General features: G+C 34.9%; 1 protein-coding gene and 1 long non-coding RNA gene across 5 annotated transcripts; one reads left to right on the top strand and one right to left on the bottom strand.

The window, feature by feature from the left end:
• The first annotated feature begins 3,632 nt into the window (after nucleotides 1-3,632).
• LOC105331501 (uncharacterized) lies at nucleotides 3,633-18,588 on the top strand. 4 transcript variants are annotated; one of them, XM_066085368.1, is made up of 5 exons: nucleotides 3,633-3,879; nucleotides 4,115-4,282; nucleotides 4,380-4,550; nucleotides 17,289-17,753; nucleotides 18,108-18,588. In XM_066085368.1, exons 1-5 carry the CDS (start codon nucleotides 3,819-3,821, stop codon nucleotides 18,284-18,286), a joined length of 1,044 nt encoding a protein of 347 aa, XP_065941440.1. In that variant the 5' UTR covers nucleotides 3,633-3,818; the 3' UTR covers nucleotides 18,287-18,588. The 4 variants fall into 4 exon arrangements, with proteins under 4 accessions (XP_065941440.1, XP_065941438.1, XP_065941439.1 ...); XM_066085369.1 differs by lacking the exons at nucleotides 3,633-3,879; nucleotides 4,115-4,282; nucleotides 4,380-4,550 and adding exons at nucleotides 14,791-15,158; nucleotides 15,420-15,587; nucleotides 15,686-15,856; XM_066085366.1 differs by lacking the exons at nucleotides 17,289-17,753; nucleotides 18,108-18,588 and adding an exon at nucleotides 5,006-7,050 and having other exon boundaries at nucleotides 3,723-3,879.
• Nucleotides 18,359-20,019, bottom strand: LOC136275682 (uncharacterized). The gene is made up of 3 exons (XR_010714199.1): nucleotides 18,970-20,019; nucleotides 18,620-18,725; nucleotides 18,359-18,497 (listed from the first exon to the last, which is right to left on the bottom strand). It is a non-coding gene; the product is annotated as an uncharacterized lncRNA (long non-coding RNA).
• Between the last annotated feature and the right edge of the window lie 314 nt (nucleotides 20,020-20,333).

Raw genomic sequence — 20,333 nt, 5'->3', positions numbered from 1 at the left:
GCATACAGAAAGTCCGGAAGGAAAGTCCTTTACAGTTTATTTGAGGCAAAATGTATGATCTGTCAGGTAAAAAGCATTCGGTCTAATACATACATGTATAATGTTTAATAATTTAAACAATATTTTATTATGTGAAATATAACATGTAAATACTGTAAAAGTATTACATTTGGCTGTGTATTCTATTTAGCGTTTTTGGCGGAATGCGGATTTCGCTAAATCAAGTACATATATGTCATACATATATGTAAAAGAATAGTCACATTCAGGAATACGCGAATTCAAATCTACACCGACTTGTTCATAAACTAATTTCCGCCAAATATGACGTACACGCCAAATATAATACGTTTACAGTAGCATAATATAATGTCATTTGTGAATCACTGCAAAATCGCATCCTCCAATAACTTGTTTCAGCGTTAATCGTCACCTTTTGATTAGAATTAAGTTTCTTGCACGTGTTGTTTGTATATTAAGGAAACAAGTTTTCTCCTATGGGGGAAAATTTGATATAAGAATTTGAACAAAGCAAACCAGTTTGCGACCTTTCGTGTTTGTTGGAATACACTAACTGGTCTCTGCAATTATTTTTTTCTCAAGTAGAAACTTTTTGATGTTGTTTTTAAGCGAGGTCAAAATTTGATTGGCCAGTTTTCAACGTGTGGGGGTCGTAGATCTACAGGTCTGGAATGGTTTTCTACTGTAGAAAAAGGACCCTACTTGTCATAGAATACGGACCCTGGATCAGTTTTCTCCGTAGAAATTTGACCCCCGGGTCAGTATTCTACAGGGTCACTTTTTGTCGTTACACCGGGTATATCGAATCAGTATTAGTTAAAACTACGAAAATTATTTGATACTATAGGCGTTTTCTTTTATTCCTACAAATGCATTAAATCAGTTAAACAGTAGTCATATGCATACACACTAATAAAATATCAGTATGTAATGTAATCAGCGTACTACATATCATGCATGGATCGGGGGGGGGGGGGTCCGTCTGGTCCCCCTAAAAAATTTAATTATTTAAGGTAGACCCAGCCTTTAAGAAACTTGTGTCTAACCTTTTTTTTCTTTGAAACAACTTTTAAACTTATTAAAAAGACCGAAATATTTATACCTTTGCATGTTTGTTTTCCTATTGTGAGCTTCAGCTCACAACAAGGTCCAAATATTCAACCACCAAATATTAATACAATGAAGCATGATCTCAAGAGTTAATTAATTATGCACAAAAATTCATCATGTTAGGTCATATTTTTAATAAAAATCTAATGATAGTCATAAACTAAATAACTTCTTATTGACTTTTCTACAGAAAAAATATGAAAGAAATATTACATTTATTCTTCAGACGACCTTTAAAAAATTCACAATATCGAAAGGAAAATTATCAATGGACACGCCGACCTGGGTAATAATACTTAGTAACTTTATTATCACCGAAACAGACAAAATAAACCGGCATATTTAAAAGAATGTACATGTAGCGATAAACTCAAAGTGTTTTTGACAGTATTTTAAAAATGCCATGTTTTATTACAAACAAATTCTGCAGTAGATTTTTGTAAGTTAAAACATGACATAAATTTCATACAGAACTTGGATTTTCTCACATGCGTCTGACGTTCAAAAATTTTCTTTTCACAACAAAATTATTCCCAGGAATATAATAACACTATTATAAAACAGGGAAATATTTTATTATAATACATGTACATAAGAAATATTTTTAACGTCAGGCACATGTGGATTTTCTTTCTGTCGATAATTGTAAACATACATACATTAAAATAGGCGTATGGGAAGAAAAGAAGTGACTTCGTTATATACATCTGTGCTCAAAGGCGCTATAAAAGTTCCGCGAATGTAAATGAGCGAAAATACAGCGTGACGTCATTTTTCCACAATGCCAACTGCGCATGAGCATTGTCGGTAACTAAGAACTTAGACGCACTTACGACTGTAACAGACGTACGACAACGTTATTATCTTACGACAGCTTTTGTGAATAGCACCATAAACGTAAACGTACGTTTGACGTAAGTTTAAGGTGTAATCGTAGACGTACGACTTTTTGTGAATAGACCCCCTGGGCTATTCGTTGCGGATGCAAATGTAAAGTCGCGACAAAATATAGCTCTGCAGGATGTGCATAAATTTTGTAAATTAAAGATCCTTTTTAAATGATTAAGCTATATAAAACCATATAGTAGTAACCATTTGAAATCGAAATATTTTAAAATAAATGCGCATTTTATGGTATTGTCCTTTACAAAATTTATATTATTGAGAATAAAAATCTGTACATGACAGCTAGTCGTGTTATCGCACAGACAGCGTACATCGTCGACCAGACATCGTAGTCGAGTCGTACTAATTCGAAAAAAGCACCGTTTGTAGAATAATCGCCAGATTGACCTGGCGATTCAGTGCGATTTTTTATCTTTTAGTAATTCGTGGGCAATCGTAGTAAAAATCGTGACAGTGTGACAGGGACTTAATTAGCCGTCAGCCTAACCGTGTACAAACTTGTGGAAAAGACATAAGACGAATTATGCATTTAAAAACTCCCGTGAAAAGAAAAGTTTGTACAACATTAGGCTGGTAATAAAGAAGTGAAAAATGTATGAAAATTTCAAGGTTTCTCCTGTAGCAAGCGAGAGCTATTACCTGTGTGACCCATGTTGAACCTACGCAATGAATGAATTTAAATATTCAAGTGGGTTCTATCTAGGTAGATGTTGTCAAATGTGCTCACTGTAAAACACTGGCACGCTTTAAATCATTTAATTTTTTCCATCGAATTTGTCTGGTCAAGGATGTTTGTTTGATCACTATAGTAATATGCAACTTCAAAGTTTCATTTAATATTTTTCCAGACATAAAATAGTGCATAAAGTATAATTCAGCAAACGCACCAATCGATCCACCAACAGAATACAGTGTAGTGTCGATTCAATAAAATGTCTTCTCACTCTAGTTTAGAAAGACAATTAAAATAGGTTTGATTTTTCTGGATTTAGATTATCTAAAGGCATTGAAAAATTTTCTATTGTTTAAAATGTATGCTCATTTTGGTGAGCTTAAGGGTGCATTAAAATCAGGAATATCCACCAGTATACAGTTGTTGACTGGGGTCGAGGGCAACAGTTGATCTGTCGGACCGGCTCGCAAACTGTTGCCCAAGGCCGAAGGCCGCGGGCAACAGTTTGCGAGCCGGTCCGACAGATCAACTGTTGCCCGAGACACAGTCAACAACTGTTTTGTTATACCCCTTCTAATCAATAACACGTTTTCCCGGAATGTGACGTCACCGGTCAACAGTCTTTTTTAACAGTCGATTTTAACAGTTCTATCTAACAGTTCCAGTCCAACAGTCAAAATGCTGGACTTTTTTTCGTATAGAGTTATATAGTAACTGTTTTACAGGGGTATAACAAATTAATATATCATCTAATTCCATTCCTTTAATTGAAGTCGCCGGCTATTTAATAAAGAGAAGTATGTTTTAGTAATACTTTAGATTGATCTTCAACTCCCTTAAACAGGACCCCGTGAGAATGGGTTGAAGGCAGATTAGTCCTGTCACAAGCCACAAACAATGTTTGTATTTCAGATCATCTCATTTCTACTGCAACCCGAGAGTAGGGGGCTAATTAGCGACAAAACGAAGCGATGTCAAGACGCCAACCTCTTACACACTGATCCCCCATGCACTGGGAAGACTAATGAGTTACTTCCTCTTATGTACTTAGTTTGGCCGTACTTTGATTTCTTTTCCTCCCAAGAAGTTACAACGTATAAATACTAGCATGAAAATCCCTTATTTTCTAATTATTCTGACCGTTTATCTGGCGGCCGAGTTTTCTGAAGGTAAGATGAGGTTACTTGTTGATTTATTATTTCTTTTTTCGTAGATAAAGATACAGAATTTATTTTATTGATAGACAGCAATGTAAAAAAATTCGAATATATTGAGTTACGCACAATGTACACAGACAAAAACCAATCTCAAGAGTCGCGTTCTTTTTCGTAAACGATATCATCTGTATTTTACATACATTAATAAAAATTGTTTTCTTTAGCAAATGTTACAATTTAATTTCAGGACAAAAATATAAATGTGAAAAGCCAAAACTGAAAAATGGTAAAGTTAAAATTAGAAGCAGAGGCCAGGTCGCGAGATTCCGTTGCAATAAAAGTTTCAAGCGTGCTGGAGCGAAAATAGCACTATGTATTAAGGATTTTTGGAACTTACCAGTTCCTATATGTGTAGGTAAGCGTATAAAGGGATAAATACAGTAAATTTGAAAAATGTTGAAAAGAAACAAAACATCTACATATATTCTATTGACGGGGTCGTTTCTTTTCAGCACCTGGAAGAAAATGTCCGACACAAAATTTTAGCACAGATCTTCTGGTTACCGAAAGTTTGAAGCGTGGATTTCTGGAATTTTCTTGCAAACCAGGCTTAATTCTAGTGGGAAAGGATAAGATTTATTGTGATGGGTCACAATGGAGTGACGAAGCGCCCAAATGTGTTTGTGAGTGTTAGAATGTGATTACACGACTAGATCGTCCTGACCAAATTGGTATTTGATTTTTTGAAAATAGTTTACGTTTGGATAAATATTGCTCTGTTGTATGAAATAATTTCCATCCCTTACTTTCATAAAATTGATCGCTTATAAACTGTACAAATGGTACGTTCTCAACATATTTATAATAATATAAACTTTGTTTTGGACCACACTTGTATTTTATAATTGACCATATGTTGAGTCATGGAGTAGTACTCATGAACTCATGGTTTTTTAGACTACTACAATAAACAGTGTTGAAGTAATATCTTGATAATAATTATTAAATCAGGAGAATGAATTCTTTTAATTGTTTATATTGTTTACACTAGATTTTGAAAATTGAGTATTGTAACTATCGACCACTTGTCGTAAAAAAAATTAAAACTCAATATCTTTTATGTTTTATATATCTGTAGATAATATTTCCACTGAAGCAACAACAGTTCCGTTCGTAACAACAGCTGTTAGCACGGAAACAGAACCCAGTAGCTACCAATCGAGACCGACGGCTGAGACAAGCAACACAGCCAATCCAACAACAGACAACAACAGGCCAACTGCTGCGATGTCTACGGCAATAACAAAAAAACCCTCTCATCGAACGGGACATTTTTCAGACACAACATTATCTGAGTTCACAGAATTATATTCTAAAACCCAAGTTCCAACACATTCGTTTTCTGTCGCTACAAAAAGGAAATCAAAAGTCAGTACAAGTCATCCAGCAAAGACTGACTCAACTACAGTTCTGAAGCCAAATATAGTAGAGAAAAATTCAACAACAAAATCGCTGGTCACAACAGAATTAAGGGTGACCACTGAACAGTATATCAACATTACTACAACAGGATCAAATACAGACACAGATACCACTGAAACCATCACGCATATTAATACAGAACCTACAAGACTAACGCAAACGACAGAGGATCAAACCACCTATACCACTCCAGGACCAAAACAAGAGACAAAAACTATAGAACAACCGAGCACAAAAGCAAAAACTACAGAACAATCGATCCCATCGACAACCTTAAGATCCAGAAAAAGAACAGAAACGACGGAACAACTTATAACATTGACCACTGCAAAACCGAGTAGAGGATCCAAAACCACAGAAAAACTCACTACATTAACCACTACAGAACTGAGTACAGAAGCTAAATCCACAGAACACGACACCACTTTGACCACTGTGAAACCGAGTGAAAAAACAACAGTCACAGAGAAACCCACCGCTACCACCAATAAAGGAACAATTATAACAACACAAAGCACCACCATACTTACGCCTACACCAAAAAGAACAACGACATTTCCACCAAGCTCTACACAGAAACCACAAAGACGAACTACAGCATCGTCTCCCACAACAACCGAGATACAGACTACCACAGCAGTCTCTGTTAAAACATCCTCTATACCCAGCATACAATCAACCACTGTTACGAGATCGACGGATTCTACAACTTCAGAAATAACTAGTACAACACAATCCGTCTCTTCAGAAATATCCCATTACTCTACACACAGAGCGACAACTACACCATCCAACCCCACATCTTCGTCAACATCACGCTCAAAGACGACACTGTCAGTAAATTCAACAACAAGGCCAGTTCGATCAACAACAAAATCAATGTATTTCAATAACACCATAAAAGAAGATATAGTACCTGCAACAAAAGCGCCACAGAACGACACGGATATACCGAATGTAATAGTGGCTAGTCAACAGTCCGTCCCTGATGATACGCCGATCAAACCGTTGGTTATTGGACTCGGGGTAGGGGTGGCAATAGGACTTGTAATCCTGATTGTGGGAAGCTATTTGTGGGTCAGGCGGAGGCGTCGGAAAGAGGAAGAATGCGACGAAATGACACCAATCACTGGGACGGGTTCCCAAGAGTGGTGAAGGACCGTCATTACCAAGTTCTAAATTATGGAAAATTTTGTTGTTCAAAGTAGTTTATTTAAATCATTTAGTTGTGGGTTTAAATTTTTGATCAACTGAATTATGCAACATCAGTGTGCTGTTTCCAAACCCGTTCATTTGTTACACACCTTAATCTAACTTTGAACTTTGAACAGTTCGTGATTTACTAACGATCTACTTATATGATAAATATAATTGTCCTTGTTTTTCAATGTATCTTGGTGGTCACAAAACAATTTTACATGTGTAAAAGAATGATTATTCAAAAAGTTCGTGGACTATCGCGTATTTGTCATTTTTAATAGGTTTATATATACTTATTGTATTTGAAATGTTTGTCATAAAATTGCAAATCAAACTAAACGGTTTTAAATGTCTTCCATAAAATTGTACTAAATATTTAATACATCAAAAGGTCGTGGAAAGAACGCACGACCCAGTGTAAAAATAGTCCATACTTTGTAATTGACTTTTTAGATATGAATATTTACAGTTTTTATAAAACATGTCAAAATTTTATAATCTTCTATTGTGATGTGGTCAGTATAATGTACGCCATTTTCATACGTTATTTGAAGCCGTTTTCACGGAAAAGATCGAATATTGCAACGTTTGACATGCCATAGATCTCGTAGCAGTTCCTCGGTGCTCGTTAGGAAGTAGGAATGGTTATGTTCACTGAAGACTGCCAGAGATCGAGAAAAGTCTATGTTATTAGACATCCGGTATAGGTCGCAGGTCTCTGTGAACTCTGATAGTTGTAGATCTTGCAATGTTTTTCCAGAATAGTATTTATGGAAAGGGGCCGCTCTCAACCAACTGATACAAGTAAGTCAGGAGATCATATTCATCAAATTTAGGACATCGATATCTGGAATGAATCCGTCTTGACTCTTTCCCAATCCCTCAAAGTAGGAAAACAGTCTTACAAGAAAATTGGTTTTGAAGAATTTGGTAGGAAATCCTGTATAATAGTCCGAAGAACAGATGTTTTCTTGTGTATATTTCTGTAGAAATAGAAAGCTATCACACATGTCGGATATTGTTCGACTTGGGAGGTTCTGCGCCGATTTACAGATAGAAAGCTGGAAAACTTGAAGGCATTGGCAATCAATGGCAAATTGTTCCAGAGTTCGCAGCAGTTCAAAACAAAAGGAAGGACATCGGATTGTATAAGCTGACTAACATTAAAGGATTAAGAATGTCTGTGAGGGCATAGAATGATTTCTGTCTTTCCTGCAAGCGGATTTTATCCGTTCTGACAAGGAACATTTACTGTTGATGATTAGGCCTAGATGGGTGAAAGAGTCTGAACATTGTACAGGAATATCTCCTAGAGTCCATATGTGACCTTATCTAAGCTGATTTCCTTTCGAACAGAACGGTAGAATACTGGAATTGTTGGTATTAAATTTAAATTGCCATTTTCTGGAATAAGTATTTGCAACATCCAACATATTATGTAGAGAGTTTGGTGTTCAAGCAATTCATGATATGTCATCAGCCAGTAAAGTACAGTTATATATACGTAACGTTTAGTAACTTTGTTAATGTGTAAAGTTGCTCTATGCTATAAACTAAATCATTAATAAACACTAAATACACAAATTGGGATAACAGTCTACCTTGTCGTACGCCTTGCGAAACAGTTTGACTGTATCTATACTACCTTATTAAAATAATAGACTCGAATTTTTGAGCTTTAATACCGAGACATCGGAAGAATACTGTCTTTTGTTTTATATATTTTAAACATCATTGGTACTTGAAGATTACCAGTTTGATTTTATTTTTTCTCAATCAACCTTCGCTAATAAATAACCAACGAAAATTCATTTTAAAAATCCGGATATCATCTGATTTTTTTTTTCATTTTACAATCTTGCGCATGCGCATTACATTCACGCTAAATCACGGGAGGCTCTTTAGTGGATGTCTCCACAATATCACTTTTGCATGTATAAGCTCAAAAACGTTTATACCAATGCGTGTAAATTTTCATTGAGAATTTGCTATTTATTCTGTTCATCAAAGAAAATACAGGAGATAACTGTAAGTGCATTTATTATGAAAAATATCGAGAGTTCCGAATGTCAACATGGTGTGTTTTGAAGTAAGTAAAAAAGTTGGTGAAAAAGTGTTGAATTCTTCATTTAATTTTAAATTTTTAGATAACAAAATGGTTTGTTATGAATAATTTGACTGTTATTTTCAATGCAGCCTCTTTAATTTTCTCAAAAATCGTTTCGGAGTGATTCTGCGATTTTTTGCTACTCTACGGGTATATGGGAGGCATTTAGACTGTGGTGAATGCCTGTCCCGAGACACAGTTATATTATCTAACTAAGCAGAGAGTAGTGAAATTCATAGCATTATTGTAGGCTTAAAGCTTGGTTATGTAAATGTCAACATAACAATACGGTGTGTCGATGTATCTATTTTGTAAATGTATGTCCGATATCATATGCAATTTCAACTCCGTGCACGCACAAGTCAAAGTCTAGTTTGGTTAACAACAATAGAACTAGATTATCACTATGACAGTCATTAATAATTGTCCAAAACTTGCCAGTAACACCTAAGTTGAACAACTTGAAAAGAAGACAATGTCTTCAGACAGTGTCAAATGCTTTTAAGTTGTCTTAAAAACTTCAAAGACATTACTCCCTTGCTCTAAATTATAGACAGTAAACATATTATTCTACTACTAAGAACATTTAACTTTAAAAAAAACATGAGAGCGGTGCAATTGGTCTGTGGCTTCTTTTTTTCTAGAAGTTTGTTTTGTCAACCCTTCATATACAAAAGAACTATGCGTCGTTGTTTCCATATCAGGGGTATTTTCCCATGTAAATGATTGCATTAAAAGTTTAACAATGGATATACAATGAAGCGCATTGAAGTGGTAAAATTTTTCGTTCCAATGGAATGTTCTAAACTTTGTATCGAACGTCAATTGTTACATACATACGCCTATTTGTTTTGAAACGAGGAAAACAGTATTCGTCACAATGCTCTCAGAACCGCCACTCTTCTAAACAGCAAAGGCAGGAATTTCACACACGTGCATTATACACAAAAACACACAAAACACACTATTTTCTTTCCAACTATGTTCAGAAACGGTGAAAATAAATAAATAAATTGTTCAAAATAAAGAGTCAAGAATATTTTTAGTAACAAATTTATTTGTGTTTTGAACTTTCTGTTACATGTACTGTATTGTGAATAAAGAAATGGGGGTTTTTTTCACACCATATATGCTACGTTCTTCTTCTGCATTTTTTGCTGTGCTTGCAGCATGGTGAGGGGACTGAGGATATGCACGGGGCACGGAAAACATATACGGAGAAATATCGGGATTCAGCTTGTGTCCACATTTCCAGGCTCCGCAGCCCTGCTAGTGTTGTTTAGAAGATGAGCGGTTCCGAAAGCATTGTTACGAATACTGTTTTCCTCGTTATAAAAGAAATTGGCGTGTCTTATGTAACAATTGACGTTCGATACAAAGTGTAGGACACTCCATTCAAACGAAAACTTTTACCACTTCAATGCGCTTCATTGTAAGTACTTCCCCCACCCCCGAAGATGATTTGTTTGTTTGTTATCCTATCCGAGCCTGGGGATTTTTTTAACAACAGGTGAGAGAATATCTATAGTCATAAATATCGGTCCACTGGGGATATTACCACAAACTTTAGTACACGTTACCTTTATGTGTTTCTACTTTCTTCCGATGGACTTGCGGAAGTGTTCATAAAAGGTGTCATTTTTAGAGGGAGTGTATATTTTTTTCGTAGTGCATTGCGAGGGCTTCAGCTAACTTTCAGGATCTTTAAAGATAGCACCATCGTCACCGTGAATTTCGGAATACGTGCGTAATGTTCTCCTTTTCTGCTTTTTTCCTAGTTCCCAGAACAAGCGTATGCCACACTCATATGGTGTCCGGATAGGGCCATTTGCGTTAGCGCGACATCGCGTTCAGATAAACGAGACATCGCGCTAACACACAACACGCCGTCGCGCTAACGCAACTTTGCACAACACGCCGTCGCGCTAACGCAACTTTGCACAACACGCCGTCGCGCTAACGCAACTTTGCACAACACGCCGTCGCGCTAACACAAAACACGCCGTCTCGCTTACACAACTTTGCAACACACAACAGACTATATTTCTATTCATATGTATTGATAATAATTGAAAATAATACATGTATTTCAAAGTACATTTTATTTATTTTTCATCCATGCTTGCATGCTGGCCTACAATTTTCAGCATGCGCAGTCTAATATTTCCGGACACGACTTCCTACTAGACTGTGAAACTTGCAAAGTTGCGTTAGCGCGACGGCGTGTTGTGCAAAGTTGTGTTAGCGGGACGGCGTGTTGTGCAAAGTTGTGTTAGCGTGACGGCGTGTTTTGTGTTAGCGCGATAGTGTGTTGTGTGTTAGCGCGATGGCATGTTGTGCAAAGTTGTGTTAGCGCGACGGCGTGTTGTGTGTTAGCGCGACGGCGTGTTGTGCAAAGTTGCGTTAGCGCGACGGCGTGTTGTGTGTTAGCGCGACGGCGTGTTGTGCAAAGTTGCGTTAGCGCGACGGCATGTTGTGTGTTAGCGCGATGTCTCGTTTATCTAAACGCGATGTCGCGCTAACGCAAATGGCCCTATCCGGACACCATACACTCAGCTGCTGTGTTCTATTTGCGATATACGTCTTTCATGTGGCTCTCGTATTCCGTGTCTAGTGCAGTCCGAAATTGTCTCTAAGCGTGTTTATAACTGCGGTATGATTCGTGTATCATCCCCTAGGCGTACTTCCGAGATCCAGATTTGACGAGGTCGTCTTTCTTTAGTGAGTAGTTCTTTGACATCTCTAGTTCAGCCCAGACGCTGTATGGGTTGAAACCAGGGTGATGTATAAAAAGGACCGCGGAGTCTAAAAGAATAGTCACAAGATCACTAAAGAATACCTCGGTATCAACAGGAGTATATATTTCACGCTCCATCAGCATTATTGTGGGTTATCGAGATGATCTGTGTATTGTACAATTTTATGTAATGGCTAAATAAAGAGATAGTTATAGATTTATGTTGGAAAAACATTTCAACATTTTTTTATTTGGTATATGCACTGCTGGATATTTAAACATCCAACTTATGACAGTTGGATATTTATATATCCATCAACTACTGATTCAATAGTTAAAATAAACGTTGACTAAATATAATGTACAAAAGACGAATAGGGCCACATAAAAAAATATTTTTATCTTGTAATTACGAGAAAAGATCTCGTAAATACGAGAAAAAAATCTCGTTATTACGGATTAAATATCTCGTAATTACAAAAAAAAATCCCGTTATTACGAGTTAATTATTACAAAAAGACTATTACTTAAAAGCAAAACACAGAGATGCCAAATATGGGATTAATTAAAATCTATCAATTTCCCTCCAAATCAGAGGTCTGCCGACTTGGTGTGCACATACTTGTACAATAAAAATACCAAATTTGCGACAATTAAAATCAATGACCATGCCAATCCACAAACCAAATGTACGCATGATACTAAGCCTCAAGTAAACAAAAATACCAATCACAGAAGTTGTGAAAATATCATATTTATATAGTTATAAACTAGGGAATTTGTTTGAACCATTTTGAATGAACTGTTTTAATGCATTCTGTAATGTGGTGAAATAATGAAAATTGCCTTATTTTGTAAGATGCACTCCATCCGGCATAATTAAGGTGGAGTGACAGGCTGAAATTTCTAGATATTTAATCGATGCCCCACCATGAGTACGCACAAAAGTAGCAATTGAGCTGTTAATGCGTTTTATCGAAATTTCTGCGGAGATGTTTGAGATAGCATACCTCCAACAAGACCTAGGTAAAATTTTGAACTATACAATGCGTGTAGTGTGGTATGATTCAAAAATTTCCCTAAAGGTACAATTCATAAACTTTTGCAGACCTGACAATGAAATATCTGCTATGTCATTTTCCCCACTATGAATGACTAAAAGATTTGGCACTGGGTACTTAACTTGCAATTCTTGGATTGTCGACAAAAGTTTACACCACCGCAGGCCTGAAACACCTTTCCAAATGATATTCCTGTGTGTTTTTGTGTTTGTATTAAATTCAGGATCTTGGGAGATATGTTCTCTGGCCCTCCTAACTATGGAAGACCGAACAGGTTTATATAAGTGCAGTCGGACCTGAAAATAACAGTATTCGTCCGCAAATGTTTTACTGTTAAATTTTGATTTCTGATACAGCGGATAAAGGAAGCAGACGAGTATGCGCAAGCGTTTAAGGGTTTTGATAAACAAGTTTAGCTTTTTAAAAAATGCTTACCGTCCTAAGAGCGAACCCGAAACAGCAGTTCGTTATCAAAGACAATTTAATTCTTTTTTACATAAATGTCACCTTCCTCTACATACAATAATGTACCATGGCGTGTGGAACATTTTCTGTCATTATGTGTCTTTAAAGCCTGCGTGTCTAAAATTGAGAAATGCGTACCCGAGCTTCCTAGTTGGTATCGACTATAGTAGGGCAAAAGATGTGTTAAGAAGGGTCGTAGACTCGTATTTTTTTGATAAAATCAAAGTTATATCGCTGCATTCAGCATTTTGTTTAACAAATATTACATGTAGTTTTGCAAACACCTTTACCGATATTAGCCATAGCGCATCATTTTTTTTCTTCACATTCAAAGACTGGATTTCATTCATAGCAATTTGTATTGCTTTTTCGTTTTCTCACTTTTTAAGATTTGAAATCTACGAAATTTGTTAAGTCGTACGTGAAAAAGATCATTAGAAAATTACCTCCCTTGTGCCGAACACTATTTCAACCAATGAATATAAATGTAAATTTTCACATCATGTATTTTCTAACAATCACAAAGGAGAGGAAGTGCACAACCCGGAGACTGTAAATTATATATACCGTCTTCCAAGGAAGACGGAAATAAAGGTCAAAAATGGTTTGAAGGGAAGCAAAAAATCCGGATTTTAATCATTTTTAAAAAATCAATGTCTTTCTACATGACGTTGTTAATCTTGTAGGGATAAACTTGATTATCTCGTTATTACGAGAATGGATCTATATAAAATGGTGCGTTTCATTTTTCTAAATGTTCTCTCTGAGTCTCTTTATGTAAAATGGACGAACATAAATATTTTTAGAAAAACATTGACTTAGTGGAAAAAAATTCAGAAGAAGGAGCAAAGCAGATTGTTTAACTTTAATAAATTTATTGACTAATTCATAATTATATGAAGGATAATTTGTTTGCAGACTCCAAAATGTTAATAATTAAAAACAAGTACTAGTATTTTTAAAATACTTAGGTTGTGTATAGGTCAATTAAAAACCGGGGTAAATCCCGTATACTAATGATTAAAACTATATAGTTATCAGTAACTAAATAAATGAAATTTAGTTTTTATGCCAAATCCGGTTAATTTATGTAAAATTCAATAAATAATGATCGTTGTTATAAAAAAAATAATCAAATTTGATTTAACGTTTCTGGGGAAAAAACATTAAACTAAAAGGGTCAACCAATCGACTTGGAGGTACGGATCTGATGAACGAGGAACACTTATTATAAATGTATTTTTTTTCACAATGATAAAACAAATTACAGCTACAATGTATTTCATAATAACGAGAAATTTTCTCGTGATAACGATATAATTAACTTGTAAAAACGAGATAATTAACTCGTTATTACGTGATCTTTCTCATAATATCGAGATAATAACGTAATAGCGAGATAAGAAACTCGTAATAACGAGATCATTTCTTGAAATTACGAGATAAAAACATTTTTATATCATAAAAGTTTTTAAACAGATGTTCCCTTGTGCCATACTGGGATCCGTAAGTTCGGACGGACCAAATAATGGTGAGTATATTTAAGATCTAATTTTGCAAATACAGGTAGGTGATCTGACGTTATGAAGTAAATATTTTGTACACTACAAGTTTGTCTTTTAAACATCTGTTGAAAAAATAAAGTTTTACATGGTGCATTTTGGTAAAAAAAAGAAAAGTTTTTACTAAGAATCTCAAAATTAACGTCTCCTAGTATAATAAAAAAAATGTAAAAATAGTCCGAGACTGTGCGGCGCTCTGATTAGGTGATCGCTCATAAAAATTGCATAAAAGAAAATCTTTATGACCGGATAAAAACGGCAATGTACAACAATGAAAAATTACATGTCTTTTCATAAAAATTAGTAAATTAAAGGCGATATGCATATACATGTATGAAGACATTAGACATAACATATCGAGGACTAACATTAATTGCTTTATTAGCAAAATAAGAAACCCTATTTTGTATTTCAGATCACCTCGTTTCTGCTGCAACCCGAGAGTAGGGACCTAAATAGCGACAAAACAAAGTGGTGTTAAGATGCCGATCTCTTACACACTGATCTTCCATGCAATTGGGATATTAATGAGTTACTTCCTCTTTTGTAATAAGTTTAGCGGTACTTTGATTTAAAATATTTCCCTCCCAAGAAGTGACAACGTTTAAATATTACCATGAAAATATCTTATTTTCTAATTCTTCTAACCGTTCATCTGACGGCCGAGTTTTCTGAAGGTAAGATGAGGTTACTTTTTAATTTTCTATAATTGTTATTTATATTTTACGTAGAAGAAGATAAAGACAAAAATATATTGATAGAAAGCAATGTGAAAAAAAATTGTAATATATTATGTAACGTACAATGTACATAGACAAAAAACGATGTGCATCTTAAGAGTCGCGTTGTGTTTAGTAAAAAATTTCATCTTCATTTTACTATTTTAATACAATTTTAATAAAAATTGTTTTTTAAAAAGCTTATACAATTTAATTCAGGACAAAGATATAAATGTGAAACGCCAAAACTAAAAAATGGTAGAGTTAGAATTAGAAGCAGAGGCCAGGTCGCGACATTCCGTTGCGGGAAACGTTTTAAGCTTCATGGAGCGAAAATAGCACTATGTATAAATGATGTTTGGAATTTACCAGTTCCTATATGTGTAGGTAAGCGTATAAAGGGATTAATACAGATAATTTGAAAAAATGATGAAAAGAAACTAAACATATACATATATTCTGTTGATGGGGTCGTTTCTTTTCAGCACCTGGAAAAATATGTCCGAAACAAAATTTAAGCAAAGATCTTCTGGTTACCGAAAGTTTGAACCGTGGATTTCTGGAATTTTCTTGCATACCAGGCTTAATTCTAGTGGGAAAGGATAAAATTTATTGTGATGGGTTACAATGGAGTGACAAAGCGCCCAAATGTGTATGTGAGTGTTAGAATGTGATTACACAACTAGATCGTCCTGACCCAATTGGTATTTTGTTTTTTTTTAAAACTAGTTTACGTTTAGTTAGATATTGCTCTGTTTTATGAATTAATTTCACATCCCTTACTTTCATAGAAATCTGCACTCACAAACTGTACAAATGGTACGTTCTAATTATATTTATGATAATACTAATTTATTTTGGACCATACTTGTATTCTATAATTGACCATTTGTTGAGTCATGGAGTAGTACCCATGATTGTTTGACTACTACAATAAACAGTACGTGTTAAATAATAACTTGATAATGATTATTATCAAATCGGGAGAATTTTGTTAATGGTTGATATTTTAAACAATGGATTGAAAAAAAAAATGAGTACAGTTACTATCAACCCCTTGTCGTAAGAAGTTTTAAAAGTCTATATTTGATATGTTTTTGTCTTAAAGATTTATCAATAACTATAACATAACATAGTCCCATTTACATGAACCAACTATCCCGAAAAAGATAGTTAGCAGTACATACATAGATATGTAAAAACAAAAAATCAATACAGAATAGTAAAAGTATTTCTACAAATTACAAACTTTTACTTATGTATGTGGTACTTTTTTTAAAAGTGTGATATTGTTTAGTATGTTATTTTTAGTGTGAATAGGTTTTAATATAAATCTTATACTCTAAAAAAGACAAATTGTATTCACATACTGTGTTTTTCATTCCGTTTAGAAAAATCCCAATATGACATGTTTCCATTGTATATCAAATTATAACATGTTCAAAGCCAAAAAGTAAATTTTTAACATCTTCAATTTTACTACACATAACAAGAGGCGGATGATCTCAATTGCATTTAAAAAAACTGTTACAACAAAAAGTATAATTAAGAAGTTTGTAGTTTAAATTCACTTACCCGGTATTCTTTTATTAAATATGTCTTTTACCGTCTTCATATATAATTATGTAATAACTCCATTTTTTTCTACAGAATATAATATCTTGAACACTACTTGATGAATAGGAGTTTTTTATTTTTTTGAAAACAGATTCTCATTTTAGCATTGAATGCTTATTTTTGGATGTCGTCGGCCCTATAACACACCATTGAAGCGGCGCAGACAAATTGAATACCGCGCGTTAGTGCACTATGATAATTTGTCTGCACCGCTTTGTTTGATTCAATATCAATTATATCTACCCTCCGAGTTTTCCAATTACTGTAACCCTTTATTTGATCTCGTTTGTTCCATATGAAGCTATATGCATTTTAATTTGCTTCATATGTTTGGGATCGGGTATTGGCAATATTGAGCCTATGTAAATTAATTGAGATATAGCTAATGAATTTAAAACACATCCTTTTCTAGATAAAGTTAACTTTTTTTTTACAAGATTAGAAATATTTTATATGTCTGTATATCTGTAGATAATGTTTCCACTGAAGCAACAACAGTTTCATTAGCAACAACAGCTGTAAGCACGGAAACCGGACACAGTAGCAACCAATCAGCGCCAACGACTGAGACGGATTCCACAGATAACAACAGGCAAGGGACAAAACCTACAGAACAACCGGGTACAAAAGCCAAAACTACAGAACAACCGACCACATCGGCCACCGTAAAATCGAGTGAAAGATCAAACACCACAGAAAACCTCACTACATTAACCACCGCAGAACCGAGTAGAGAAGCAAAAACTGAACCAAAGGGAACCACGACTTTTCCACCAAGCTCTACACAGAAACCACAAAAACCGACTACAGCATCGTCCCCCACCACAACCAAGGTAAAGACTACCACAGCAGCCCCTGCTAAAACATCCTTAATAGGCAACTTAGAATCAACCACCGTTACGAGATCGATGGATTCTGCAACTTCAAAGCTAACTGGTATGATTCATTTTCAAATTCTTTATTGACCAATTAAGGGCCCTCAAAGGTCAACAGGAAGATTGTACAAAAAACATTCATAATGCACAATAAACACATACAAAAGAGGGAAAGAATTGGATGATTGATATTGAAATGGGACATACATGAACATTTAACTAGAATTCATATGTATGTTTATATACTCAATATGAATATATATATATATATATATATATATATATATATATATATATATATATATATATATATATATATATATATATATATATATATATATATATATATTTGTGAGAGAGAGAAAATAGAGAGAGAGAGAGAAGAGAGCAATTTTTCTCATCAAGTGATGTGTAGATCAAAAGAAAAAGAGAAAATGTGAAAATAGTATATCAGATCTACAGAAACAAGTTCTACAAGCTGACCTGTGCAGAATCAATGAAGAGACTGAACTTATAAAGCTACAGAAAGAGAAAGTGTCACTGGAAATTAAAAAACTGAGATATGAAGTTTCACTTTGCGGTGTCGAATCATAAATGAGATGTGGTTTTATGAAAGACATTAAAAGAAGTTGTCAACGATGAACTGGCGAATGTTATTCCTAGGCTGTACGGCTACTCCTCCCAAGTCGTCTTCATCATTAGCAATGTCTTTATCATCTTCAGCCTTTGTGTCTTTTCTGTCCAAATCTATATTATGCAACTCAGCACAATCCAGAATGACTTTGGATACTCTTTCAGATCTACACTGAATATAATAAGAACATTATGTCAATATTTATTAACAGTTAAAGTGTTTGAATGAATTATATAATTGATAATAAAATATCAATAATTCATTACAACTTCCGCATTTAAAATTTTCGATACCTTAACTTCTCCATGTAAGACCATGAAGCATCTTTTCCAGCATCCAAAACAGCGTCCAAATACTGCTCTTGTTCGTGTATAAGCTGTGTTGTAGTTTTACTGAGCTCTTGAAATATATATTTATTATTTTACGTGTTTATGTGATTGCACTATCAAAGATTTCCTTTCAAAAAATTTGAAAAATGAGGTTTAGATTTTTGGTATTTATTGAAAAAGTAGACATTTTATTTACTTATTACAATTGCTTTGAGGAAAAACTATGTTCTTGGGTCGGCCTGCATCTCTCTCTCTCTCTCTCTCTCTCTCTCTCTCTCTCTCTCTCTTCATATTTACACGTGTCTGATACTTACTGATTAGCTGGTCGTAAGAAAAGAGTGACGAGGTATCGTCCACAGGCGTAGCTATTGCCGATTAAAACCCCATCAACACAATCAACAAGAGATAAATAGATATTATTTTCAGCAATTAAACGATTAACTTTTTTAAATCAAAGTATTGACATTACATGCTATATTTTTTTAACATAATTATAAAAACCCCACTTTCACCCAAACAGACGTCATTTGCGTATTTGATGAAATTGAATTTACGTCACGATTTGTAGTGCTATCACTAATAAAGACACTAGAAAATGTAAATATTCATTCTTAAGTGCAAGTATTTCAGGATACATTAAAATTGGTCATTCACCCGTTCATGATCACAGATTCCCTGGGTGTTGATGGAATGAAATCCTTTGCGGTTCGCATAAACTGATTCATGCTCAGAGGCAATAATACTAACATCAACCGCACAGATTACAGCCGGAAAACCAGGAATGGCATAAAAACCCATCTTGATGGCCATCTTTTCCCTGGTGGTAGAATGCCACTAGATGAACTGTGCAGAAACCTCAGTCAGGGCTGCGACACATCACACGCCTATCAAGAGACACTGGAGTTGTGGAAACCAAGGGCATCCCCCGCAGTTTTCATATTGTCACCTTAAAGCAATTTCAACTCGAGTAATCGCGGACAGGGAATGACTCCTCAGGGTTAAGCGGCATAACTCTGGTTCTCTAACATCTGTGACGAATCTTACCGATTCCAGGAAAACCCGTACCTTTTTTTTCTTTTGTCTCATCAAAATTATGACTGAAATGCCTGAAAATTCGCTGTTTCTTGTATCGTCTGCACAAAAATATGTCAAACAATAACCTATCAGCCATGTTTAACCACTAGCTAAATCACTTAACACAGCTCTGCAGAGTGGATAACTTTAGCCAAAAGTTAACCATTGGAGAAGCATTTTAACCAGTAGTAAACTTTTGAGCAACAGAATTTAACAACTCGTCAAAAGAGGAAAAGCTTTTTCCCATTATTTCGCCTTCACGTGTGTTTGGACGGAAAGTACATGTTACCAAAAATAGCTTCAGGTACCTAGCTGTCGCAATACGATTTCCGAAACCTGAGGCGTATTCAGCAGAGCGAGCGCTCGCTCTGCTGAACACGCCGCTGGATTCGCTGTACTGATTTTATAATGGTGTCTGTAACAACTGATTTGTCATAAATTCGGGAAACTCTGTGTATAACAGTAGTTGATATTCTGAAACGTGATAAGTTTAAGCAAAGTGCAATGGATCTAAGTGTAAATAGAGTACATGTACAGTGTTAATGAAGAGAACTGTTTATATTGGGTGTACTCAAAGTCAGACTGAATTAAACAAGATAATTTT

This window comes from Magallana gigas, chromosome 5, assembly GCF_963853765.1.
Source record: "Magallana gigas chromosome 5, xbMagGiga1.1, whole genome shotgun sequence".
NCBI classification, from domain to species: Eukaryota; Metazoa; Mollusca; class Bivalvia; order Ostreida; family Ostreidae; genus Magallana; species Magallana gigas.
This window is presented reverse-complemented; position numbering and strand designations above follow the sequence as displayed.